The sequence below is a fragment of the Astyanax mexicanus genome, chromosome 23 (genome assembly GCF_023375975.1).
Source record: "Astyanax mexicanus isolate ESR-SI-001 chromosome 23, AstMex3_surface, whole genome shotgun sequence".
NCBI lineage: Eukaryota > Metazoa > Chordata > Actinopteri > Characiformes > Acestrorhamphidae > Astyanax > Astyanax mexicanus.
The window spans coordinates 24,453,622-24,481,461 of NC_064430.1; the positions used below are offsets into that span (position 1 = coordinate 24,453,622).

Genomic DNA, 27,840 nt, shown 5'->3' on the forward strand with positions numbered 1-27,840 from the left:
AATTGCCCGCCATTACGTCACTGTTTTAGCGATCAACTAATCCTTTGACAGTTTTCATCAAATATGTCCGTTGTTCATTTACAGTGAAATAAGAGGTAATCTGACAAAGACTTTAGGAGCAGTTTAAATGAGTTTGTGAAAAAAGTGTAAAAATATTACAAATTCCAATATGGCCGACTTCCTGTTGGGCGGAGCTAATACAAGCCAATTGCAAATATGTGCAGGGTCACAGTATCTACATTCGTACCAAAATTGGAGAACATTAGACCAATTTTGACACATCCAGAGCTAATTTATTAACTGAACAAATTAGGGGGCGCTGTAGAGTCAGCTAGCTATACATGAAAAAATTGTCAAAATATTTGTAAAGTGTTGTTAGGTCTTATGCAATCTGTCAATTTTCAAGAGGTTTTGAGCATTCCCGTAATGTCAAATATGCATTGAAACCTAGGTGGCGCTATAGAGCCAATGAAATACGTATATATGAAATTTTAATTTCAGATCAAAGTACTGCTTAAATCAAGCAGGCCTGTAAATTTTTGAGAGTTTTCATCCTTTTTAACCTCCTCAAACACCTACCAACACCAGAATGTATTCACTTCCTGTTTTAACGGGGCATCTCAAGCAATTCAACTGTCCGCCATTTCGTCCTCGTTTAAGATATCGACTATTCCTTCGCAATTTATCATCAGGTTTGTTAGTAGTTTATTACTGACAAATATCAAGAGTATTCAACAAATTCCCTAGGAGGAGTTCGACAAAGTATGCAAAAAATGTGTGTAAAATGCACATATTTCAAAATGGCCGACTTCCTGTTGGGCGGAGTCAATCATTCCAATACTAAAAACGTGTCTTATGATGTCTCTTGTGTTTTTACCAAGTTTCATGATTTTTCAATAATCTGTTTTATGACTGTGTCATGGTTTCACTTTGGTCTAGTGTTGCGTCTCCATTAAATTAATTGCCTGCCATTACGTCATCGTTTCAGCTATCGACTATTCCTTCACAATTTATCACCATGTATGTCTGGGGACTATCCACTGACAATTTAGAAGTAATCTGACAAAGACTCTAGGAGGAGTTCGAATGAGTTTGTGAAAAATATGTCAAAATTCCACAAATTCCAAAATGGCCGACTTCCTGTTGGGCGGAGCTAATGCATTCCGATTGCTAATATGTGCAGAATCATATTGTCTATGTTTCTGTCAAATATCGAGAATATCTGAGAATTTTTAAGGAGGCCACAGCTAATTTATTAGCCGAACCAAATAGGGGGCGCTGTAGAGTCATCTAGCTACACACGACAAAAATGACAACATATATCTAAGTCACTTCGAGGCCTTATTGAATCTGCCAATTATCAAGAGGCTGAGCGCTTTCCAAAAATGTCATATGAAATAGGTGGCGCTAGAGAGCTGATGAAACACGAATATACAAAATTTTAATTTACGGTGAAAGTTTGGCCTAAGCCAAATAGCTCTGTAAAATTTTAGGAGTTTTCAAACATCCTAACCACTCCGAAACCCAGCGGGAAACTTTTTATTTTGCAACTTCCTGTCAAAATGGCCGACTTCCTGTTGGGCGGAGTCAAATAAAACCAAGTGATTCTTGTTCTTTATGAAGAGGTCAATGAGTGTACCAAAGTTGGTGCACATTGGACAAACTTCATTCCAGCCAATGCCGACGTTTGGGGGCGCTATGGAGCTCCTGAACCACACCCATGTCAATGCTCTATGGAACTTTTACATTTTCACCAAGTTTGAGGCCTGTGCCAAAATGCGTGAGTTTTCCCATATCAGAAATGCCTCAAAAATGAGCGAAAGGGTCAAGAAGCGTAATAATAATAATAATAATAATAAACGGACCAAAAACAATAGGGCTTTGCACCTCCGGTGCAGGCTTCGCCTGCGCCTTCGGTGCTCGGGCCCTAATAACGAGTTGTCCCCCTGTCACAGGGGGACGTAGGGCCCTCGCACAACAGCGCAAATCGTACCGGGCCAAACCGAGAAACCGGTGAAAGTAATTTTGAGGTCTTATTAAGTGTGGTAATTTTCAAGAGTTTTCTATCCTGCCAAAAATGTGAAATACCCTTTTAAAATACAGGTGGCGCTATAGAGCTGTTAAAACACATATATTTGAAATTCTAATTCTAGATCAAACAACAGCCTCAGATAAGCAGGCCGGTCAAAGTTTGTGAGCTTTTCTCTCTTATAACGTCCTCAAAACTCATAGCATTACCTATGTGTCAACCTCCAGTTTTGATGTGGCATCTCAAACATTCAACCGTCCGCCATTCCCTCCTCGTTTAAGATATCGACTATTTCTTCACAATTTATCATCAGATATGTTCAATGTTTATATTTACCAAATACCAAGAGAATTCAACAAAATTTCTAGGAGTAGTTTGACAACATACGCAAAAAATGTATGCAAAATTCAGATATTTCAAAATGGCCGACTTCCTGTTGGGCGGAGTCAGTCCTACCAATACTGAAAACGTGTCTAATGATGTCTCTTGTGTTTTTGCCAAGTTTCATGAATTTTTAATCATCTGTGTTCTGACTGTGTCATGGTTTCACTTTGGTTTAGTGTTGCGTCTCTATTCAATCAATTGCTCGCCATTACGTCACCGTTTTAGCGATCAACTATTCCTTTGGCAATTTTCATCAACTGTGTCTGATGTTCATTCTCAGCTAATTTAGAGGTAATCTGACAAAGACTTTAGGAGCAGTTTAAATGAGTTTGTGAAAAAAAGTGTAAAAAAATGACAAAATCCAATATGGCCGACTTCCTGTTGGGCGGAGCTAATACAAACCAATTGCAAATATGTGCAGAGTCATAGTATCTACGCTCCTACCAAAATTTGAGAAGATTAGACAAATTGTGACACATCCACAGCTAATTTATTAAACGAATGAATTAGGGGGCGCTATAGAGTCCGCTAGCTACACATGAAAAAATTATCACAATATTTGTAAAGTGTTTTTAGATCTTAAGGAATCTGACAATTTTCAAGAGTTTTTGAGCATTTCCGTAATGTCAAATATGCATTGAAACCTAGGTGGCGCTATAGAGCCAATGAAATATGTATATATGAAATTTAAATTTTTAATCAAAGGACCGCTTAAATCAAGCAGGCCTGTAAAGTTTCGTGAGTTTTCAACCTGTTTAACCTCCTCAAACACCTACCAACACCAGAATGTATTTACTTCCTATTTTAATGGGGTATCTCCAGCAATTCAACTGTCCGCCATTTCGTCCTCGTTTAAGATATCGACTATTCCTTCGCAATTTATCATCACGGATGGTAGTAGTTTATTGCTGACAAATATCAAGAGTATTCAACAAATTCCCTAGGAGGAGTTCGACAAAGTATGCAAAAAATGTGTGTAAAATGCACGTTTTTCAAAATGGCCGACTTCCTGTTGGGCGGAGTCAATCATATCAACACTGAAAACGTGTGTAATGATGTCTTTTATGTTTTTGCCAAGTTTCATGAATTTCCAAGCAGCTGTGTTCTGACCATGCTAATGTTTCTATTTGGTTTAGTGTTGTGTCTGTATTAAATCAACTGCCCGCCATTACGTCATTGTTTCAGCTATCGACTATTCCTTCGCAATTTAGCACCACGTATGTCTGGAGACTATCCACAGACCATTTAGTTGTAATCTGACAAAGACTCTAGGAGGAGTTCGAATGAGTTCGTGAAAAATGTGTAAAAATTTAACATTTTTCAAAATGGCCGACTTCCTGTTGGGCGGAGCTAATACATGCCAATGGGTATTATGTGTGGCATCGAAATATCTATGTTTCTACCAAAAATTTTGAACATTGGGGAAAATTTGAGACAGCTACCGCTAATTTATGAGCCTAAACCAAATAGGGGGCGCTGTAGAGTCATTTAGCACCACATTAGAAAAATGATTACATTTCTCGAAATCATTTAAAGGCATTATTGGGTCTGCTAATTTAGAAGAGGCTAAGAGCTTTCTATAAATGTCATATAAAATAGGTGGCGCTAGAGAGCTGATAAATTATGAATATGAAAAATTCCAATTTTACATCAAAGTACAGCCTATGCCGAATAGGCCTGTGAAATTTTAGGAGTTTTCGAACATCGTAACCCACCCAAAACACCACGGGAAACTTTTTATTTTGCGACTTCCTGCCAAAATGGCCGACTTCCTGTTAGGCGGAGTCAAATAAATCCAAGTGATTCTTGATCGGTATAATGAGGTCAATGAGCGTACCAAAGTTGGTGCACATTGGACAAACTTTATCCCGGCCACTGGCAACGTTTGGGGGCGCTATAGAGCTCCTGATCCACGCCCAAACCTGAGAACAATGTAATTTTAAATTTTTCACCGGCTTTGACGTCTGTGCCAAAATGCAAGAGTTTTCGAGTATCAGAAAGGCCTCAAAAATGGGCGCGAAGTTTAAAAATAAAAATAATAATAATAATAATAATAATAATAATAATAAACATTCCAAAAACAATAGGGCTTTGCACCTCCGGTGCAGGCTTCGCCTGCGCCTTCGGTGCTCGGGCCCTAATAATAATAACGAGTTGTCCCCCTGTCACAGGGGGACGTAGGGCCCTCGCACACCAGCGCATATCGTACCGGGCCAAACTGAGAAACCGGTGAAAGTAATTTTGAGGTCTCATTGAGTGTGCCAATTTTCAAGAGTTTTCTATTCTGCCAAAAATGTCAAATATTCATTTAAAATATAGGTGGCGCTATAGAGCTGTGAAAACACATGTATTTGAATTTTTAATTCTAGATCAAAGAACCGCCTCAGATAAGCAGGCCGGTCAAATTTTGTGAGTTTTGTGAGTTAACCTCCTCAAAACACCTTGCATTACCTAGGTGTCAACTTCCTGTTTTGAGGTGGCATCTCAAAAATTCAACCGTCCGTCATTTCGTCCTCGTTTAAGATATCGACTATTCCTTCAAAATTTGTCATCAGATATGTTCAGTGTTTATTTTTATCAAATACCAAGAGAATTCAACAAAATTTCTAGGAGTAGTTTGACAACATACGCAAAAAATGTATGTAAAATGCAGATATTTCAAAATGGCAGACTTCCTGTTGGGCGGAGTCAGTCCTACCAATACTGAAAACGTGTGTAATGATTTCTCTTGTGTTTTTGCCAAGTTTCATGAATTTTCAATCATCTGTGTTCTGACCGTGTCATGGTTTCACTTTGGTTTAGTGTTGCGTCTCTAGTCAATCAATTGCCCGCCATTACGTCACTGTTTTAGCGATCAACTAATCCTTTGGCAGTTTTCATCAAATATGTCTGTTGTTCATTTACAGTGAAATAAGAGGTAATCTGACAAAGACTTTAGGAGCAGTTTAAATGAGTTTGTGAAAAAAGTGTAAAAATCTTACAAATTCCAATATGGCCGACTTCCTGTTGGGCAGAGCTAATACAAGCCAATTGCAAATATGTTCAGGGTCACAGTATCTACATTCCTACCAAAATTGGAGAACATTAGACCAATTTTGACACATCCAGAGCTAATTTATTAACTGAACAAATTAGGGGGCGCTGTAGAGTCAGCTAGCTACACATGAAAAAATTATCACAATATTTGTAATGTGTTTTTAGGTCCTATGCAATCTGACAATTTTCAAGAGTTTTTGATTATTCCCGTAATGTCAAATATTCATTGAAACCTAGGTGGCGCTATAGAGCCAATGAAATGCGTATATATGAAATTTCAATTTCAGACCAAAGGACCACGTAAAACAAGCAGGCCTGTAAAGTTTTGTGAGTTTTCATCCATTTTAACCTCCTCAAACACCTACCAACACAAGAATGTATTCACTTCCTGTTTTAATGGGGTATCTCAAGCAATTCAACTGTCTGCCATTTCGTCCCCGTTTAAGATATCGACTATTCCTTCGCAATTTATCATCAGGTGTGTTAGTAGTTTATTGTTGACAAATATCAAGAGTATTCAACAAATTCCCTAGGAGGAGTTCGACAAAGTATGCAAAAAATGTGTGTAAAATGCACATATTTCAAAATGGCCGACTTCCTGTTGGGCGGAGTCAGTCCTACCAATACTGAAAACGTGTCTAATGATGTCTCTTGTGTTTTTGCCAAGTTTTATGAATTTTTAATCATCTGTGTTCTGACTGTGTCATGGTTTCACTTTGGTTTAGTGTTGCGTCTCTATTCAATCAATTGCTCGCCATTACGTCACCGTTTTAGCGATCAACTATTCCTTTGGCAATTTTCATCAACTGTGTCTGATGTTCATTCACAGCTAATTTAGAGGTAATCTGACAAAGACTTTAGGAGCAGTTTAAATGAGTTTGTGAAAAAAAGTGTAAAAAAATGACAAAATACAATATGGCCGACTTCCTGTTGGGCGGAGCTAATACAAACCAATTGCAAATATGTGCAGAGTCATAGTATCTACGCTCCTACCAAAATTTGAGAAGATTAGACAAATTGTGACACATCCACAGCTAATTTATTAAACGAATGAATTAGGGGGCGCTATAGAGTCCGCTAGCTACACATGAAAAAATTATCACAATATTTGTAAAGTGTTTTTAGATCTTATGGAACCTGACAATTTTCAAGAGTTTTTGAGCATTTCCGTAATGTCAAATATGCATTGAAACCTAGGTGGCGCTATAGAGCCAATGAAATATGTATATATGAAATTTAAATTTTTAATCAAAGGACCGCTTAAATCAAGCAGGCCTGTAAAGTTTCGTGAGTTTTCAACCTGTTTAACCTCCTCAAACACCTACCAACACCAGAATGTATTTACTTCCTATTTTAATGGGGTATCTCCAGCAATTCAACTGTCCGCCATTTCGTCCTCGTTTAAGATATCGACTATTCCTTCGCAATTTATCATCAGGGATGGTAGTAGTTTATTGCTGACAAATATCAAGAGTATTCAACAAATTCCCTAGGAGGAGTTCGACAAAGTATGCAAAAAATGTGTGTAAAATGCACGTTTTTCAAAATGGCCGACTTCCTGTTGGGCGGAGTCAATCATATCAACACTGAAAACGTGTGTAATGATGTCTTTTATGTTTTTGCCAAGTTTCATGAATTTCCAAGCAGCTGTGTTCTGACCATGCTAATGTTTCTATTTGGTTTAGTGTTGTGTCTGTATTAAATCAACTGCCCGCCATTACGTCATCATTTCAGCTATCGACTATTCCTTCGCAATTTAGCACCATGTATGTCTGGAGACTATCCACAGACCATTTAGTTGTAATCTGACAAAGACTCTAGGAGGAGTTCGAATGAGTTCGTGAAAAATGTGTAAAAATTTAACATTTTTCAAAATGGCCGACTTCCTGTTGGGCGGAGCTAATACATGCCAATGGGTATTATGTGTGGCATCGTAATATCTATGTTTCTACCAAAAATCTTGAACATTGGGGAAAATTTGAGACAGCTACCGCTAATTTATTAGCCTAAACCAAATAGGGGGCGCTGTAGAGTCATTTAGCTCCACATTAGAAAAACGATTACATTTCTCAAAATCATTTAAAGGCATTATTGGGTCTGCTTATTTAGAAGAGGCTAAGAGCTTTCTATAAATGTCATATAAAATAGGTGGCGCTAGAGAGCTGATAAATTATGAATATGAAAAATTCCAATTTTACATCAAAGTACAGCCTATGCCCAATATGCCTGTGAAATTTTATGAGTTTTCGAACATCGTAACCCACCCAAAACACCACGGGAAACTTTTTATTTTGCGACTTCCTGCCAAAATGGCCGACTTCCTGTTAGGCGGAGTCAAATAAATCCAAGTGATTCTTGATTGGTATAATGAGGTCAATGAGCGTACCAAAGTTGGTGCACATTGGACAAACTTTATCCCGGCCACTGGCAACGTTTGGGGGCGCTATAGAGCTCCTGATCAACTCCCAAGCCCAGGAACTGTGAAATTTCAAATTTTTCACCGGCTTTGATGTCTGTGCCAAAATTCAAGAGTTTTCGAGTATCAGAAAGGCCTCAAAAATGGGCGCGAAGTTTAAAAATAAAAATAATAATAATAATAATAATAAACGGACCAAAAACAATAGGGCTTTGCACCTCCGGTGCAGGCTTCGCCTGCGCCTTCGGTGCTCGGGCCCTAATAAACGGACCAAAAACAATAGGGCTTTGCACCTCCGGTGCAGGCTTCGCCTGCGCCTTCGGTGCTCGGGCCCTAATAATAATAAACGGACCAAAAACAATAGGGCTTTGCACCTCCGGTGCAGGCTTCGCCTGCGCCTTCGGTGCTCGGGCCCTAATAAACGGACCAAAAACAATAGGGCTTTGCACCTCCGGTGCAGGCTTCGCCTGCGCCTTCGGTGCTCGGGCCCTAATAATAATAAACGGACCAAAAACAATAGGGCTTTGCACCTCCGGTGCAGGCTTCGCCTGCGCCTTCGGTGCTCGGGCCCTAATAATAAACGGACCAAAAACAATAGGGCTTTGCACCTCCGGTGCAGGCTTCGCCTGCGCCTTCGGTGCTCGGGCCCTAATAAAGATTCTATTTCAAATCAATATAAAACAAGAAACTGCACGATTTACAGCATTAAGAAATGTGAAAAACAGCAACAACAAAGAAACAATGATTTAATTTTATTTGACAGACGTGATATTTAGAAGAAACAGAGCTTTTGTTCATGCAAGTGTGTTTAAAATTTCTCTTATAAACTTTAAAATTACAACAACAAAAAAAATTCTAAACAGGAAATTTAGAAACACCTTCATTCTGTTTACCCAACATTCCCACCATACACTGCCATGCCTAAAATCATGGGACAGCAGTGTGTAAATTGCTTATGAAATAGAGAGGGAGGCTGAACACTGGCCAGTGTGCTCATGGCAAGGCATGGTGAATTATGGGAGTTGAAGTAAGGCCTGATAGCAGCTGCAGATGGATGGGATGTTCCATTTCTGAAGCTGTGGGTAAGTGTAAGTATTTAATATCCCTCGATACACACTGTCTGGTGTGCACTAGGAATACATCATATAATAAGGCATTATTACCACCCACAGTGGACAGTGCAGTGGGTGGTAATAATCTGTTATGGTTATAGTAATGAGCAGCGGTTTTTTTAAGGCTACAATTGTTCATGTGACCAGACAAACTAACATTAAATCACATCAATGTTTGCCCAGACTAACCAACTGTTAACTCCTGTAAACCGATAAGACTACCATAATTTTCAGATTTTAAGGCACATTATACGACACTAGTAAGGAACAGGGGTGTCGCCATGTTTTTCTTGTAATCCAGCAGATCTTGCAGAGACCTGTAAACTAAGTAACCAAAACTGTAATTCTTAAAAAATCAATTTTCTTTCAAAGTCAAAGAAGAGCTGGACGTTGATCTACACAGATTTCTCTCATGAAAACTCCTGTTTATTTGAGTGAGTAAAGCACTTCCGTTCATTTACAGTAAGCTTAGATTTCCAGATTTACACTAAGGCTGGGTGCAGCAGCAGTAGTAGCAGTAGCAGTTAGCGCTAGTAAATGCCGCCCGACAGCGCTACTCTGAGGAACCCTGCGTGTTAGGTGGTAAGCCAGGGCGATGTTAGCTAGTGCTTCGTCTGACATAGCTTGATTCAACACAATAAACACGCAGAATACAGTCTGATAATACTTACCTCTGAATGAAGCGTTTTGGAGCTTTTAGCGAGTAATGCTAATGCTGCTCCAGCAGTGCTAGCTAGGGTTAACAGCAGGCTACAGGCTGATAATACTCACCCTTTGAATGGTGAAAGAGCTAGCGCTTAGAGCGTTTTGCGGGTAATGCTAATACTGCTGGAGAACTAAATTGAAACTCCTGTAGAACATAATATAATGCAGAATACATCGTCGCATGTTCATTTTGGTTGATTTTAAGTTTACTACATTTACTACAACTTGACCAAACTGTCTCTTACACTGTGCCAAAATGTCTTGATGAACGGACCAATAGAAACTCTTCAAAATGACCTGAAATTTTAACGTTTTTTACGTTGAAAGTGTACAAGGTTTTTTCTCTCTCCTGTAAAGTTGATGTTTTGGATATATCTTTGTTTTTCATTGGACAGTGACGATATAATACATATATTCATAAGGTGCACAGGATTATAAGGTGCACCAATGATTTTTTTGGGAAATGTAAGTATTTTAAGAGTGACTTATAGTGCGAAAAATACAGTAATACGAGATTACAGTAAGATTATCCACTCACGCAAACCTGAGCGTCTCTATTAAACAACCGAGAAACAGGGAGGAGCGTCTGAGAGAGTGTGGAGGTGGAAAATGTCCTTCATTTCGAATGATCTGATCTGTAAATCACATCGGATTCAGCTTAAACTCCCACTCTTCATTCCCAATTTAATAAACGCCACCTTGACCGCTGGCTGTGGAAAACATTCTGGGCTAATTCGGGTCAGAGCGAAGCATCTTATTGAATATGGAGGGTTTTTTTTTTCTTCTTTTGGCAGGACAAGCTGAATGTTATAATTAATCAAAGTGCCTGCAGTGTAATGAGGTTTTACCAGACCTTTAATCCACTGAAAATTAATCAACAGGAATTAAACAAGTGTGTGTCTCACAAAAGGTGAAGCCTTAAGCCGAGGGAAGCTCAGGCACCGCGACCCGCTGACGGCTGCTTAGTGTAATGAACCTTAAACCAAAACAGAAATTAATGTGTCAGTGCGTTAATATAATATATAATATAATATATAATATACATATCACCTTATCCCCAGGCCCAAAACACAATTAACGTCCCGCTGTGTTGGAATATAAACGTCTCGCTGTGTTAATATATACAGACTCCTATACAAATACATAAAAACCTCACTCTAAAAACGGACAGCAGGCCGGATTTACACATTTAAAAATAAATCTGTAACACTTTACATTAAGTGTTGACTAACTAACATGAATTAATGCATTAGTTACCATGTATAAGACACATGAGGTAATACATTAACAATGCTTAAATAATGTTAATTAAACACACAGAACTACAGCATTAATTAATGTTATTTTCACAGGAACTTTAGAACGTTAGCAGTAAAAAAACATTTGTTAAGATGAACAATAAATAAATAAATCATACACTTCATTAATAATGTTAACTAATGTTAGATAAACAAGTAACAACTGCATTAGTTTATCTTCTTGTTATTTGCTTATACAGTATGCTGCAGTTATGCATACAGTAATTGTTAAATATACATATTAATTAAACATAAGTAATAAATATATTTGGCTCTGATACACTTATGCAGTGGTAGCCAGTTACTTATTTTATTTACTGATGTCAGTTAACTAATATAATATTATATATTTTACTAATTTACTTCTATTGGAAATACAGTACGTCTCTACATGGATTAGAATTATTTCAATTTCACTTTAGATCAGGTATAAATTTATTTTACTGAACAGAGCTGAGCTGTATAAGTGCTTAGTAATGTTTAACAGATGTTAATAATAATGCTTAACAAAAGCATTATTGGTTATTCACTGTTTACATTTACAATTTCTACATGTACACACACACATATATATATATCCAGATTAATATTTACTTAATAAATATTTAACGATTACTGTATGCATAACTGCAGTGCACAAGCAAATAACAAGAAGATGAACTAAAGCAGTTGTTACTTGTTTACCTTGTTAACATTAGTAAAGTGTATAATAATAAAGTATATGATTTATTGTTCATCTTAACTAATGATTTACTTGTAATGTGAAAGTAACATTAATTAATGCTGTAGTTACGTGTTTTATTAAGCATTGTTAATGTATTACCTCATGTCCTACTCATGGTAACTAATGCATTAATTCATGTTAGTTAGTCAACACTTAAAGTGTAAAGTGTTACACAAAAAAATCTCACACAGTAAATCAGAGTGTGTATTAAGGTGTGTATTAAGGTGTGTGTGTGTTAAAGTGTGTCGTGCTCTTCATTTGCTCTTCATCAGTTCTCAGTACAGGAGCGTCCCAAAGCTGCCCATCCCGTTACGGCGGAACTGATTCCCCTCGATAGAGACGAACATGTCCTGGGACAGCAGGTTTTCGTCGGCCTGCGTTGTGCCCAAATCCTTCGCACGACTTTTCACCAGACGGCGCGTAGTCACCATCCCCCCCTGCACCATGACATCACCTCCATCTGTGATTCCTGAAGGACTTGCACTTTCCTCCACCACGATAACAGGTATAGCACAGCCTGACCCCGCCCTTGCCGCTCCGGCCACGCCCTCTCCTTCTGCTGCTGCGGCCACGCCCTCTCCTTCTGCTGCTCCGCCTTCTGATTGGTCTTCCAGTTCACCTTCTGCAGAAACAGAAAAGAACATACGGCCTGAATAAGGAGAGTTTCCACACACACACACATATATACCCACACACACACATCTACAGTACTGAAGCTCAGTGTATAAAAGGCCAAGCAGTTCTGGGTAAAACATTAAATTAACAAGTAATACAAGGTTTTGCTTGTCATTTGCCAAGGTATTCCAGGTAGTTGCTATGGTGTTTCTAGGCAACTGCTAGGCAGGTGCTTTCTAGGCAATTGCTAAGCAGGTGCTATCATTTCTGAGGTGGTTGCTAAGGTGTTGCTAATTGGTTTCTGGTTTGATAAGGTGTTTCTAATCAGTTGCTAGACAGTTGCTAAGGTATTACAGGTGATTGCTAAATTGTTTCTAATTGGTGCTATCATTTCTAAGGTGGTTGCTAAAGTATTCCTAGGCAGTTGCTAAGGTATTGCAAGTGATTGCTAAGGTTTCTAATCGGTTTCTAGGCAGCTGCTATAATTTCTGAGGTGGGTGCTAAGGTTCTGCCTTATACAATTAATAAGTAATTAAAAGTAAGTAAAAGCCTAATTAGAGCTAATGTATATGTAATAGAAAGGGGAAAAGATGAAATATTTAGTTTCATCACTGTAAATTACACTAAACCAAATTAAACAAGGTAATGCAGACTTAAACCATAATTCATTCCTGGTATTTGATAATTTAGGAGTATTTTATCCTTTTCAGTATCACAGATTGTGAAGTCTCGTAGAGAATCGTTCCTAGGTGGTTGCTTATGGCATTCCAGTTGGTGGCTAAATGGTTGCCGTGGTTTATCAAGTGGTTGCTAATGTATTGCTAAGTCACTGCTATGCTAAATTTTGGGAAAACCTTAGAAGTAATGTAGAGAATTGTATTCCAATGTATTTAATGAAATTTTCCATTAAAATAATAATTTGATTAACTGAATTAAAGCATGATGCTTTTGTTTATTTCGATAGGAAGATAAATCTGCGGTAAAATGATCTGTGTATAGTTCAGTGCAGTTATGGGGCTGCTGTGCATCATATGCTTCATATTTGGTGATGGTGGAGCGGCGCAGATTAGAGCAGCTGACAGATGAAGTCACATTTTTCATCTCGTTAACCTCGCCGCTCAGAAATACGCTCGGCTGCCAGGGGTTTTAATTGTGCTCGTTAAAATGAGGTGTGCTGCAGTTAACGAGATGTAACGGGGTTGACGGCCGCTGGCCTGTTGTTAAGGCGGAGCTGTGCTGGATTTATGCTGAGGGTGGAGGATGATGGGTGAGGGTAGGGGGCGTTTCCTGTGTTTAGGGCTGTCAGTATTGATTATGGGAAAAATTGATGAATATGTTAATATATTTATAGATTGACCAGTGTTACATTTTTAAGTAAAAGGCTACTAATAACCAGAGAGGTAACATTTGTAAACAAAGAAATAATGTTGAAAACTCAAATGGTTGCTAAGGCATTGGTAAGCAGTTGCTATGGAATCCCAAGTAGTTGTTAAGTGGCTGCTATACTGTTATACTATGGTTTTCCAAGTGGTTAAGGTGTAATGTATATTAGATGTTTATTAAGGTGTTGCTAGGCAGTTGCTAGAGTGTTCCAAGTGGCTACTTTGGTGTTGTTAATTCGTTGCTAGGTAGTTTCTATGGTTTACCAAGTGGTTGGGTTGTTAGAGTGTTGTTAAGTTGTTGCTAAGGTATTTTAGGTGCTTGTTAAGGTTTTAGCAAGGTGTTGCTAGGCAGCTGCTAAGGTATTCCAAGTGGTAACTATGATGTTGCTCTGGTTTATCAAGTGGTTGCTGAGGTATTCCAGGTGCTTGCTACAGTGTTGCTAAATGGTTTCTAGGTTGTTGCTATATCTGAGATGGTTGGTACAAAGTTGCTATCATATCATATATGAGGTGGTTGCCAGGCATTGCATGGCAGTTGCTAAGGTATGACTTTTCTAGGTGGTAGCTGTCCTATTCAAGGTGTTTGTTAAGTAGTTGCTAGGAGGTTGCTGAGGCACTGGTAGGCAGCTGCTATGGCATCCCAGTTGATGGCCTAATGGTTGCTATGGTTATCAAGTGGGTGTTAAGGTATTGCCAAATTTTGAAAAAACATCTTTAACTCTAATGGTTCTATGAGTATACTAAAATCGGGGTTCTAGCATAAAAAACAGCTATTTGAAATTTTTTATCAATTCCTATGGGGAAAATCTAAGCCATAAAATGTGTGCGGTATGAAAACTGTAGGTGATATCCTGTTCATTTTTTATTGGTCGTTGCTTTGGCAACAGTGTATCTAATTTTATTAATTCATATAAAAGAGCCACTGAATTGAAAGAGAGAAATAAAGAGAGAGTGAGCAAGAAAAAAAAACAAGATTTAAAATGGAACAAATAGCAACAGAGAAAAAAGAAAAAGAGAGAGGAAAAAAGAAAGAATTGAAAGGCAAAAAGCTCCAGTCAAAAAAAGAAAAAATAAAAGAGAGAGAGACAATGTGAGAGGAAAAAAGAAAGCAAAGAGACTGTTTGTTTGAGCCTAATTTAGATATCTCTCGCTCGCTCTCGCGCGCCCTTCACCGAAGGACAGAAATACTCTCACTTTAATTCGCTCTGTTTTAAACGAGAGCAGCCGACCCGGCCGGCACACTCCCCGGCACCGAGCCGCGCCGGGGGGATACGAGTCATTACGGACCGCCCGGCGCCGGCCCCCGGGGGGCAGCTTTAATAAAAATTTTATGCACACAAACACTCACCCCCTTATAGACCCGCAGAAGTGGAGCAGGTCTGTGTGGAGCTGAGGGGTGGCTGCAGAACCGCCGGACCACTCTAACAGACCGGCCCGCCGCGCCCATTCAGCCACAGGAAGTGCATTAGTGGTTTATTTCTGCTGCACTTTAGAGACCCGGCAGAGAATACAGAGCAAAAAAACACACAAACCCAGAAAAACACACTCCGGTCCGACACCGGTTCAACTCCGGTTCAGTTTCCTCTCGGTTTAATTCTTTATCCTCTGCTGAATCTTTATTCTTATTATGTCCATCAAACCTTCAGTAAAGGTCACCTGCCTTAAACACAGGAAGCTGCAGCACCAGAAACTGATTCTAATGTTCTATTCCACCTTAAATATCGTCTATTAAAAAACTGTAACATAGGCCTGTGTTTAACATGTGTGGTCACAGTGTACTGTGTGTGGTCAGTATGTGGTCAGTGTGTGTGTGTGTGTGTGTGTGGTCAGTGTGTACTGTGTGTTTGGTCAGTGTGTGTGGTCCGTGTGTACTGTGTGTGTGGTCAGTATGTGTGGTCAGTGTGTACTGTGTGTGGTCAGTATGTGGTCATTGTGTGTGTGTATAGTGTGTGTGTGGTCAGTGTGTGTTTGTGTGTGTGAGTGGACAGACGGACAGTGGGTACCTGTGGTTTGGGACGCCGCAGGCTCTGCGCTGCAAGTGTCCGGTTTCACCAGGATCACTCCGTACCCCTCGTTATTGTGAATCACGTTATTCACCATCGTGATCTGAGGCAGGACGTCCATCGCGTCCGCAATGTCCTGCAAAACAAACACCCACACATTAACATACACACTCAGGATTACAGCAGCAGAGCTGAGGTAAAATCATGATTAAAATAGCGCTGCTGAGGTAAATTTATCATTAGAGGTAAATTCATGATTAGATTAGTGCACTACTGAGGTAAATTCATGATTAGAATGGCGCTGCTGAGGTAAATGCATAATTAGAACAGCACTGATGACGTACATTTTTGATTGGAACAGTATTACTGAGGTAAATTCATGATTAGAATAGCACTGCTGAGGTAAACGCATGATTAGAACAGTATTTCTGTCAAAGAGAGAGGGCGGAGCTAAGTTTAAGTAAAAGTGAAACTTAGCAGTGTACCAAGAACCAGTTTCTGTAACTGACTTGACTATTTCTGAGGTAAATGTATGATCAGAACAGCACTGCTGAAGTAAATTCATGATTAGAATAGCACTGCTGAGGTTAATGCATGATTAGAATAGCACTGATGAGGTAAATGCATGATTAGAACTGCACTGCTAAAGTAAATTCATGATTAAAATAGCATTTTCGAGGTAAATGTATGATTAGAATAGCACTGCTGAGGTAAATGTATGATTAGAACAACAATGTTGAGTTAAATGCATGTTTGTAACACCACCGCTGAGGTAAATTCATGATTAAAATAGCACTTCTTGAGGGTGTGTATAGATGGGAATCTCTTATTTCAAACTTGTAATTTTAATTTCATGACCTTTCATGCAATTCTAATGTGACTGCGGCAATAATTGTGTGTGTAAATATATTTAACACAGTTTATACACACAAACAAGCACACAATCAGTTAAAAGTCTAAAGAGAAATCATCTACATGAAGATCCAGATGTGATGAAGTTAGCAGTAAATTAAGTTAATTAAGCAGGATTTCAGTAACGAGGGTCGAGTTCATTAGGACATGAGATCAGCTCCCCCCTCCAGGATCCTAATAATCTTTCTAATTGTATAATCTACAGTTCTGCAGAGGCAATTAAGCTTAGCATGTTTAATCACGCTAATTATACTTTAAAACAGGAAAAAACACATTTCGCTCGTTTCATTTCCGTCGGTTCTGATCAGAATACTAAACGCTCTGCAGCCGTTTATTCCAGCGCCTTCATTATAGCTCAGATCGGCTCCGTCACCGAGGCGTCCGGTTTATGGAGCTGTTGGATGCGGTTCTGAGCTGTTTTGGCCTCGTTTTGTCTATTTGCTGTTTCAGAAGCTCCACTCGTCCAAGCAGAACTGACAAACAGAACCGGCGGCGGAGCTGGCAGCTCAGAACTGCAGTCTATTAACCGGAGCCGGTCCGTTCTCGCTGGCACGGCCGTCACGTCTCGGTAAAGCAGTTCTGCGCTCTTTAGCGCTGACGTTCAGAAAAGAAAAACACTGTTCTCCACCATTTCTCCCGCTAACCAGCTGCTGCCCGGATCACACGCCGGCCCACGGACTGGAGGAACAGCCCGGCGGAACCACATAAGATCAAAAATCTGACAAAAATTCTGCAGGAGATCTGTAAATGTTCAAAATATACTGAATAAGATATACAGCTCTGGAAATAATAGAGAGAGCACTTCAGTTTCTAAATCAGTTTCTCTGATTTCGCTATTGATAAGTTTTTGTTTGAGCAAAATGAACATTGTTGTTTTATTCTATAAACTACAGACAACATTTCTCCCAAATAAAAATATTCTAATTTAGAGCTTTTATTAGCAGAAAATGAGAAATGGCTGAAATAACAAAAAAGATGCACAAGTTCATATTCATACAGTTTTAAGAGTTCAGAAATCAATATTTGGTGGAATAACCCTGGTTTTTAATCACAGTTTTTATTTCATGCATCTTGGCATCATGTTCTCCTCCACCAGTCTTACACACTGCTTTTGGATAACTTTATGCTGCTTTACTCCTGGTATAAAAATTCAAGCAGTTCAGTTTGGTGGTTTGATGGTTTGTGATCATCAATCTTCCTCTTGATTATATTCCAGAGGTTTTTAATTAGGTAAAATCAAAGAAACTCATCGTTTTTAAGTGATATCTTTTTTTCCCCAGAGCTTTTTATAAAGAAAGACAATTTTATATAATAATATACTTGACAGCATCTAAATAAGCAAATATCCTATTAATTTGCTTAGCTCCAGCATGTGGTTAATCAGTCCAATTACAGCTGCTACAAAGCTAAACGCAATTGAGGGAATTCATCTACTGTTGCGCCACCATGAGGCTGCTCTGATCTGACCTTCATCATTTTTATCCTGTTATAGAGAATATAAAGCTTTTATTATTACATCATTATAAGTTTCTATGCAGGGACCCAGCAGCATGTAAGTGTTGAAGAGGTTGTTCGGCTTTCAGGGTGGTCTATCTGGTTAATTATGGGGTCCTGGATCTGCAGGGACCCCCGTTATTTCACTTTCTGAATATAATACCCAGCATTCAGCTCAGCCCACAGCTACAGATGCTATCAGCTCCTGTTCCAGCAGTGAAACCCGGGTTAGCGTCGGCGGCGGCGGCTGTTTATTGGGCGGCAGCGCTGCGGGGGGGAGCTGAACTCCGGTGACTTTGCGGAGTTTAAAGTAAAGCGCAGACAGCGCTGGATTAGCGCGGCTATTCATTTCAATAACGTCTGTCGTATAGCGTATTAAGAAAGAGATGAAAGCGCGCGCGAGAGCGTAGATTATTACGCAGTGACAGCGCTAAAAAGATCCCTTTGAAAACTCTCAGGATGACCTTAACGCTCCGAAACTTTCCGGGACTCGCGGCGGCGTTAAGCTCTTGGCTTTATCAGGCTGCAGACTTCTGTACGGCCGTCCTCTTAACCCCGCACCCCCCACCCCCACCCCACCCTCTAACGTCTCTGTACTGTGATCAGAAGCACATACCCTTTAATGCACATACAGTCTAACGGTCTTCAGAACAGGACATAAGTAAATCAAATAATAATGCAAAATATTTAGTCTAATAATGTTAAAGTCAAAGCTGACAGTCCTGATGTGCCACATTTTAAACTAATCTACATTCTACTTAAATTTAATTTAACCTTTTATCATTTACTGCAAAAAGGTAACAACTAAAATGCCTCGGTACCACAGAGTACAAAAAGGTTTAAAAAAATTACTTCCATAATTTGCATGAAATGCGCCAAACATGGAGAGCATGCACAGCAAGAGGCCCTCTCTCGCGCAGTCTCTCCCTCTCTGGCGCAGTCTCTCGCTCTTTCTCTCCCTCTATGAAACACTCACTTGCTCTATCTTTCGCTCTCTCGCACTGGTTCTTCCTCTCTTGCTCTGTCTTTTGCTCTCTCGCACTGGCTCTTCCTCTCTTGCTCTGTCTTTCTCTCTCTCGCACTCTCCCTCTCTCGCGCTGTTTCTCCCTCTGTCAAACACTCACTTGCTCTGTCTTTCACTCTCTCGCACTGGTTCTTCCTCTTATGCTCTGTCTTTCGCTCTCTCGCACTGGCTCTTCCTCTCTTGCTCTGTCTTTCGCTCTCTCGCACTCTCCCTCTCTCGCGATGTCTCTCCCTCTGTCAAACACTCACTTGCTCTGTCTTTCACTCTCTCGCACTCTCCCTCTTTCGAGCTGTCTCTCCCTCCCTCATGATGTCTCTCCCTCTCTGGCCCAGTCTCTCGCTCTGTCTCTCCCTCTGTCTCACACTCACTTGCTCTGTCTTTCGCTCTCTTGCACTGGCTCTTCCTCTCTTGCTCTGTCTCTTCCTCTCTCGCACTGCTTTTTGTTCACACTCGAGCTCTCTCCCTCACGCTGTCTTCCCTTTCTCCAGCTGTATCTCCTTTTCTCTGTCTCTTTCTGTCTCACACTCACTGTCTTTTGCTCTCTCACTCCATCTCTCCCTCTCTCTCTGTCTGTCTCTCGCTGTCTTTCCTTCTCTCACTCACTCGTTCGCTCTGTCTGTTGCTCACTCGCTTTGTCTCACGCTCATTCATCCTATCTCTCGCTAGCTCTCACCTTTGCTGTCTTTTCCTCTCTCGCGCAGTCTCTCCGAAAAAAGTATCGTTTTGCTATTGGTATCAAATTAGCTCTCTTCCTGTCTCTCATTAATTAGATATGTCTCTCACTCACTTGCATTGTCTCTCCCTCTGTTTCATGCTCACTCATTCTATCTCTCACTCGCTCTCACTCTTGTTGTCTTTCCCTCTCTCGTACAGTCTCTCCGAAAGAAGTATGGTGTGGGTATCGGTATCAAATTACAAGAAAATTTAAAACTGATACCGAGCTCTAGTCATCCCTGTGTTTGGTCCTTTTGTCAGCATTTCTGTGTGTCTGTATGTGTTTGGCTGTCATAGTTTGAATATTGTGTATTTATTACATATAAAGATTAACAATAAATAAAAGTGAGGTTTGTAGTTTTCAGTAGGAATAATAATAATAATAATAATAATAATAATAAAGTAAATATGATTTCACCTTCATGACTTTAATCAGGATGCCCTCCTTACAGTGATGGATCCCATTCCCCACCAGACTGCACACACTGCCCGGATAGATCTCCACACCGGCCCCCTGCAGCCAACACACACACATAAACACAGACAAAACACACACACATACACTTTGTCAGCCAAACGTGGCAATAAACCAATAAGGTGAAGAGAATAAATAATTTATACCCAACAACAGAGACAAATCTGCAGGTGTAAGTTCATTTTTACATTCTCCTTACATAAATTAACTAAACAAACTGTTAAACATTTTGTATCACACTCCGTATCAGTTTACTACCTATTAACAAACTGCTCGTTTTCCAGCTGAATGATATAAGCTGTACAAAGCTGGGATAGTACTGTTAGCTGAGCTAGCTAGCTAAATTTCACTCATATCTTACTTGAGTAACACACTACTGAGGTAAATTCATGATTACGACAGCACTGCCGAGGTAGATTTATGATAACAATAGGTTTATGCAACGAACCTGAGAGCCGTAAAGATCACACATGTTCATGATGAGCTGAGCCGAGGATCTGACGATCACGCCGGCCGTCTCACACTGAAACACACAGTTCTCCATCTCTACCTTCCCCTGCCTCACACCTGCAGACAGAGAGAGAGAGAGAGAGAGAGAGAGAGAGAGAGAGAGACAGAGAGAGAGAAATAATTACTTTATTCATGAATTTATGAACTGAACTGACATTAAATGACCTGAAGTGAACTAAACTGGATTACTCTAAACTAAACTGTGACTAAGATCATTGCATAATTTCGCATCACTACTTTGCTGTAAACTACAGCGGATTGCAAAAGTATTCATACCCCTTGAAACTTTGTTGTTGTAAGGTGAAAAAGTTTAAGTAATAGACCAACACAAAGTAACACATCATTTTGAAATGGAACAAAAAATAATACATGGTCTCTGCAGCTCCTCCAGAGTGACCATGATCCTCTTGGCTGCTCCTCTGAGCAATTCTCTCCTAGCTCCATCTTGGTAGGTTTGGGATGCTCAAAGCTTTGGATATGTTTTTATAAGGTAACCCTGCTTTAACCTTTTTCTCCACAACTTTATCTCTGACCTGTCTGGTGAGTTCCTTGGTCTTCGTGATGCTCTTTTTCACTAGTGTTCTCTAAAAAAACACTGAGGCCTTCACAGGTGGAGTTCAGAGTAAAAGGGAATGAATACTTTTGAGCATCACACTTTAAAAAAATGAAAAAACATTTATAATTTTTGTTCGTCACAATTATGTGCTACTTTGTGTTGGTCTATCACTTAAAATCTCAATAAAACACATTTACTTTGGTGGTTATAAAGCGTTTAAATACTTTTTCAAGTCACTGATGTATGTAAATGATGTGTATGTTATGTAAAAGAGGTGTTCTGAGCTCTGATTGGCTCTGAGTGAAGTGGTGGGCGGGTCTTCAGCTGAGACTCACACATGATGCCCTCTATAGCGTCATGCTGGATGAACTTCAGGTTGGAGATCTTGGCGCTGGCGGCGCTCGACTCCACGAACGTATTTCCTTTATTCTTCTTCTCGATAACGATCTCGTCCGGCAGCCCGTAACCTGCCGAGAGAGGAGCGCTCGCTGAACTCTGTGCTGAGACGTTAACGAGACGCCGTATTAAAAAAATAAAAACCCTCAAACCTTCATAAATAAAACCTGCTTTCCTCTGAAAACACCAGAACAGGAGAAACAGCTCCTCCCGCCGCCGTTACGCCCCGGCGTATGAATATTTTATTATTTCTAAATTTAATGTGGGTCTGATACTAACGAGTCCAACGTGCAGACGAGTCTCTGACTCTGCTGGAATCAGGAATCAGCTCGGCTCCTCATTAAACACAGACACAACCCGGCTTTCTATAAACTGACCTCTACACTAAAAAAATCGGCTCAGTAATTGTGTTGAGTTTAGATTTCTGCACACGGACAGCAGGAGTGAACCCAATTTCATCAACCAACCAGCTTTAATTAATTGACTACAACAACAACAACAAACTTATTGACAATGAACTTGATGAACAATGCCCTCCAATAAAATTTTAAATAATACTAATAACAGGGACGCACTGAAATGAATCATTTGGTCGAATACAGAATACTACATATGTTTTTGCAAGTTTTATGTACCACTCTAGTCGTGAATCTATCTCAGCAGTGCTATTCTAATCATAAACTACCTCAGTAGAGTTTCTCTAATCAAAACTTTACTGCAGTAGTGCTATTACAATTACACATTTACCTGAGCAGAGCTAAACTAAGTCATACATTTACCTCATCAGTGCTACTCTAATCATTAATTTACCTCAGCAGCGAAATTCTAATCAAACATTTACGTAAGAAACTTCTCAAATCATAAAACAGCAGTGCTACTCTAAGAATAAATTGACCCCATTACTGTCACTATCCTGGACAGCCTGTTTCTTTCAGCATTAAGTACATAAAACTCCACGTGTTTCATAGTTTTGATGCCTTCAGTGAGAATGTACAATGTAAATAGTCATGAAAATAAAGAAAATGCATTAAAAAAAGGTGTGTCCAAACTTTTGGCCTGTACTGTATATCATCGAAATAAAGAACATTTGCAATGTAATTTTTTTTCAAATCGAACGTGTATTTTAGGTTGATTAACCCTGATATTCTGCATTAATCAGATTATAAAGAGCATGTAAACGCACTCAGTGTTTGTGATTCTATTTTTTCTCACGGTTATTGTAATATAATATAACTGGATCTCCCAGTGTTCTGAATCCCGCTGACACTGATATACTGAGATGGGGGAAACATGGCCCAGCACTACACAGTGCCATCAGAAATTGCACACAGTGAGGAGATATCTGCAGACGGCCGGCCGTGTGGTCAGTTCCGAGCGCAGTGGCGGGTCGGACAGCAGCTGGAAGCCCAACCGAGACAGAGGACCCTCTGACAGCTCATCTTCATTACAGCACTGTCCAACACATCTCCACCACATCACACCCCGACAGCAGCCCACTACAGCTCGCTAACAGCTCCCGAGGACACACACACTACACACACACACACACACACACACGTACACCATACACTCACACCTTTATAATGCCAAAGGGCCGAGTTTCGACCCCTGAGGTCGCTCCACACTTCCACTATAGAGATGCATTAGCGGGTTCATCTGAAGGGTCGAGTGTAATTGACAGCAGAGCTGGAGCTTCAGGTGAGAAACAGAACTTACCATCACCCAGGAGGAGCCGCTGTCACAACTCTCACTTCACTGTTCACAACCAAACCAGAACCAGAACCACTGCTGAGAGGCTCCACAAGCTTCACACAACACTACTAACAACCCCCCCCCCCCCATTCACTATAATGAGAAACGAGATGTACAATATTACAATACCTATATTTATAGTGCCATTAATATTCACTCTAATAAACGAGAGACTGTAGTTCTGCCTTCTCCTCACTGTACATTACAATACCTACAATTAGAGAACTTTTAATAGACAGTATATTCACTCTAATTAACGAGAGACTGTGGCTTCTCTTTCTCAGTGTATATCACAATACCTACATTTAGTGTTAATATGTGATCACCTTAATTAATGAGAGACTGTAGCTCCTGCTCTTACTCAGTGTAGATTACAATATCTACATTTAGTGTTATTAATATATAGTATATTCACCCTAATTAATAAGAGACTGCAGTTCTGCCTTCTCCTCACTGTACATTACAATACCTACAATTAGAGAGCTATTAATAGACAGTATATTCACCCTAATTAATAAGAGACTTTAGCCCCACCTCCTCAGTGTATATCACAATATCTACATTTATAGTGCTAATATACAGTATATTCACTCTAATTATTGGGAGACTGTAGCTCCTCTTTCTCAGCGTATATCACAATATCTATACTTAGTGTTAATATATGATCACCATAATTAATGAGAGACTGTAGCTCTGCCTCTTCCTCAGTGTAGATTACAATACCTACATTTAGTGTTATTAGTATACAGTATATTCACCATAATTAATAAGAGAGTGTAGCTCCTCTCTCAGTGTATATTACAATATCTACATTAAGTGTTAACATATGATCACCCAAATTAATGAGAGACTGTAGCTCCTCTTTCTTAGTGTAGATTACAATGCCTACATTTAGTGTTACTAAAATATACAGTATATTCACTCTGATTAATAATAGAGTGTAGCTCCTTTTTCTCAGTGTATATCACAATATCTACCTTTTGAGTGTTATTAATATACAGTTTATTCACTCTAAATGATAAGAGACTGTAGCTTCTCTTCCTCAGTGAATATCACAATATCTACATTTAGTGTTAATATATGATCATTGTAATTAATGAGAGATTAATGAGCTCCGCCTCTTCCTCAGTGTCTATCACAATATCTACAAATAGAATGTGCTCTTATTACAGTCTATATCATTTTTTAAACAGCCTCATTACGGTGAATATATATACAGCTCTGGAAAAAACATAAGATACGGCTTAATGATGATGTTTTTCCTTGATTTTACCAAATTAAAAACCTCAGGAATATAATCAAGAGGAAGATGGATGATCACAAGCCATCAAACCAAACTACACAGCTTAAATTTTTGCACCAGGAGTAAAGCAGCATAAAGTTATCCAAAAGCAGTGTGTAAGACTAGTGGAGGAGAACATGATGCCAAGATGCATGAAAAAAACTGTGATTAAAACACACACAAACACACAGACACAAACACTCACACAAATAAACACACACACAGACACACACACACAGACACACCATTTCTAACAGTACAGGGAGGGATTTATAGTGCAGAGAGCCTGGTATCACCTCGCTTTATAAAACAGCGTGTAAAGCGGGTCTGTTTTCCTGAGAGGCTTTGATAGAGAAGGGTAAAATAATAAAACGGAAGCACCTTCCAGCCAATTAGACTCATAAATGTCACGGCGCCCGGGCTGCCCTGCCAGCGCCGGCCGGGGGGGCGGGGTGACGGACGCTCAGGCTGCTCTGATTTACGCCAGTCTCCTGCTTCAGGAGCCCATTAAACAGTCTTAAAATAAGAAAACAAAGTAGCTGGTGAACATGCTCCGGGGAAATAAACGCCCAGTCAATCTGCCAGCCCGATACCCAAACAATTACCACATACTTAATTACAAATAAATAAACGCACACAGCATCTGTACAGAAAGATTTAGCGTTCTGCGCCTCAGAGTCCTGGAGTTCTGTAGAATAGTGGTGTTCAATATTGACCAAAAAAAACAACCAAAAAAAAAAACAGTGATGTGTGATAACGCTGTTGGAGATCTTGATATCGATGAGAAAAATAAATAAATATTCTAAATTAGTTTAAACTTCTCGAAGGTTTTTCAGCACTCTGCAGTGTGAAGAGCTCCCTCTGTTTCTGTAAGCAGGTAATGCAGTTTGTTTTTGCTGTTATTTGCAATGTAATCAGAGCTCTTTCCATGTGTTTATCTATAAAAACACTGTACGATTTAACTTATTGCTTTATTTTGAATTCAAGCACATTAAAAAAAAAATATAATATATACTATATGTGGAAATATGTTTAATCTTGTCTAGTCCCTGTAGAAAAGCACTGCCAATAGAATAGGAGATAAAACATGCGCATGGTGCCAAGACGTTCCGGGTAAAGTCTTTTGTGTAAAGATAAAATATATATATATGGGGGGGGGGGGGGGTTGTGTAAAAAAGTGCTCCGGTGATCCAGTATAACAGTGGAGGAGTGGGGAGAGAAACGCTAGGATTTCGCATCTGATTGGCTAACATCACTGCAACACCAGGAGGCACGGACGAGACGGACAACAAAAAAGTTTTAAAATAAAGACATTTTTACACTAATAACAGTCTTTGCAATGTCATTTGTTACTTTACAACATGTGTAATAATGCCCTGCTAAGTGCAGTTCAGCCACTGACCTAGTCTTAGAGTCTCTGTAAAACACCAAATCCACCGAAGATCCTATTTAAACCTATAGATACTTACATACAGAGGTGGGCAGTCCAGGTCCATAAAGTAAAAATCCACCCCGGGGTACATTTGTACTTTATGGACCTGGACTACTCACATCTGCTTACACAAGACAACTAGCTAGCTGAGTAATTAGTGTAAACAGAATAGTTTTAAACACTGTTTTAAACACCTACCTATCTCAATTGTACTTCGCTGGTGGTGTTCCATAGGCAAATTCTCACCGTTTCCTTTTTAGCTCTGAATTACTGGGTAAAGCATAAAATACTGATGTGTTATTTGTTAATCAGTGACATGGAGTGGAGTGCTCACCTTCCACCTGGATGGAGTCTGCGATGCTGATGGGGTTGGTGATGGTGTAATGACCCGGGCAGATAATCACCACATCACCCTCATAACAGGAGCTGACTGCGACCGACGGGTCACTGTGAAACTGATCAACACAGACAAAAACTGTGTAAAAAAGTGATTGATTTTGGAATTATCAGTTTACATGAGAAGATATAAACTAATAAAAGGTGTCAGACAATGGTATATTTAGTGTTGTGATTAAACCCCACTAAAAGTTTTGCTAAAGTGATCTGGAATACGCTGCCTAACACAGTGGACACAGCTACACTTTGCTGCTGTTTATTCCATAATTTCAGAGGTATTAATGGAATAGTTGTAATATTTTCTATACAGACTGATGCCATGATCAGTTCCTTTACAAACTGTTCGATCTAAAAAAAATTCAGCACAAAACTAAAAAAGGCAGTAAAATTCTGTCGGCTCCGAATAATGAAATATTCACTCCGCTGACAAATATTATGAAAAAAGTGAAGAATGAAATAAAACTTCTTTCAAACATTTACTCAACACACTCTCGCACTAACGCAGAGCTTCAGGCACCAGCAACACACACACACGCGGCCTTGTGGGATATAACGGCGCAAAGAACAAGTAAGATCAAACCGGAGCCCTGGCGAGAAACAGCACTTTACAAACTTAAAACAGATCCTGCTGCTTTACACACACACACACTGCTGTGAGCACAAACCTGCAAAGAGCAGCCACACTAAAGCAGCACTGTAGCACTGTGTGTGTGTGTGTTATCCAGACTCGTACAGCACCCCATCAGGTCAGTCATACTAAAGCTCTATCTGGACAGGATTAGTTTCTCATGGGTAATTGGGGTAATTTTCTCTTTTATGTTTTTTTTTTAAAATCCTCTGTGATTTTATTCTTGTCCAGAACGATCATGTTCGTGTTTTTCTCAGACGTCCTCTGAGAAAATTAGAGGCTGAATTATCTACTGTTTTTCTCTGAACTCTGTGCTCCTCCGTGCCGTCCGGACGCAAATCTCTGAGTTTCGTCTCCTCGCCTTTAATAAAATAGCTATTTGTCCACTGCCACGCACCGTAGTTACACTTTGGGCACGCGTTTCGTTTCCATGGAGATCCACATTAAAAAAAAAAAAAAAAAGCGAGTGGAAATTTAGGAGCTACCGAACGCTGTGATGTCGTGTTTTCTGGTATTATTTGAGGTCTGAAGGTAATACATATTTTTTCTTATGTTGACCATTTCT

General features: G+C 39.6%; 2 protein-coding genes across 2 annotated transcripts in view; one reads left to right on the forward strand and one right to left on the reverse strand.

Moving 5' to 3' along the window:
- The window catches only part of si:ch211-260e23.9 (uncharacterized protein LOC555795 homolog), a 414,295-nt gene that overhangs the window by 324,488 nt on the left and 61,967 nt on the right, over positions 1-27,840 (forward strand). The window lies entirely within an intron of this gene.
- The window catches only part of shcbp1 (SHC SH2-domain binding protein 1), a 29,921-nt gene continuing 13,986 nt past the window's right edge, over positions 11,906-27,840 (reverse strand). Inside the window, exons 8-13 of the mRNA XM_022665417.2 lie at positions 26,586-26,706; positions 21,725-21,856; positions 20,772-20,890; positions 20,267-20,362; positions 15,705-15,840; positions 11,906-12,326 (exon numbers count right to left, since the gene is read on the reverse strand). Coding sequence (XP_022521138.2) covers positions 11,980-12,326; positions 15,705-15,840; positions 20,267-20,362; positions 20,772-20,890; positions 21,725-21,856; positions 26,586-26,706 — 951 coding nt within the window. The 3' untranslated portion in view covers positions 11,906-11,979. The remainder of the gene's footprint in view (positions 12,327-15,704; positions 15,841-20,266; positions 20,363-20,771; positions 20,891-21,724; positions 21,857-26,585; positions 26,707-27,840) is intronic.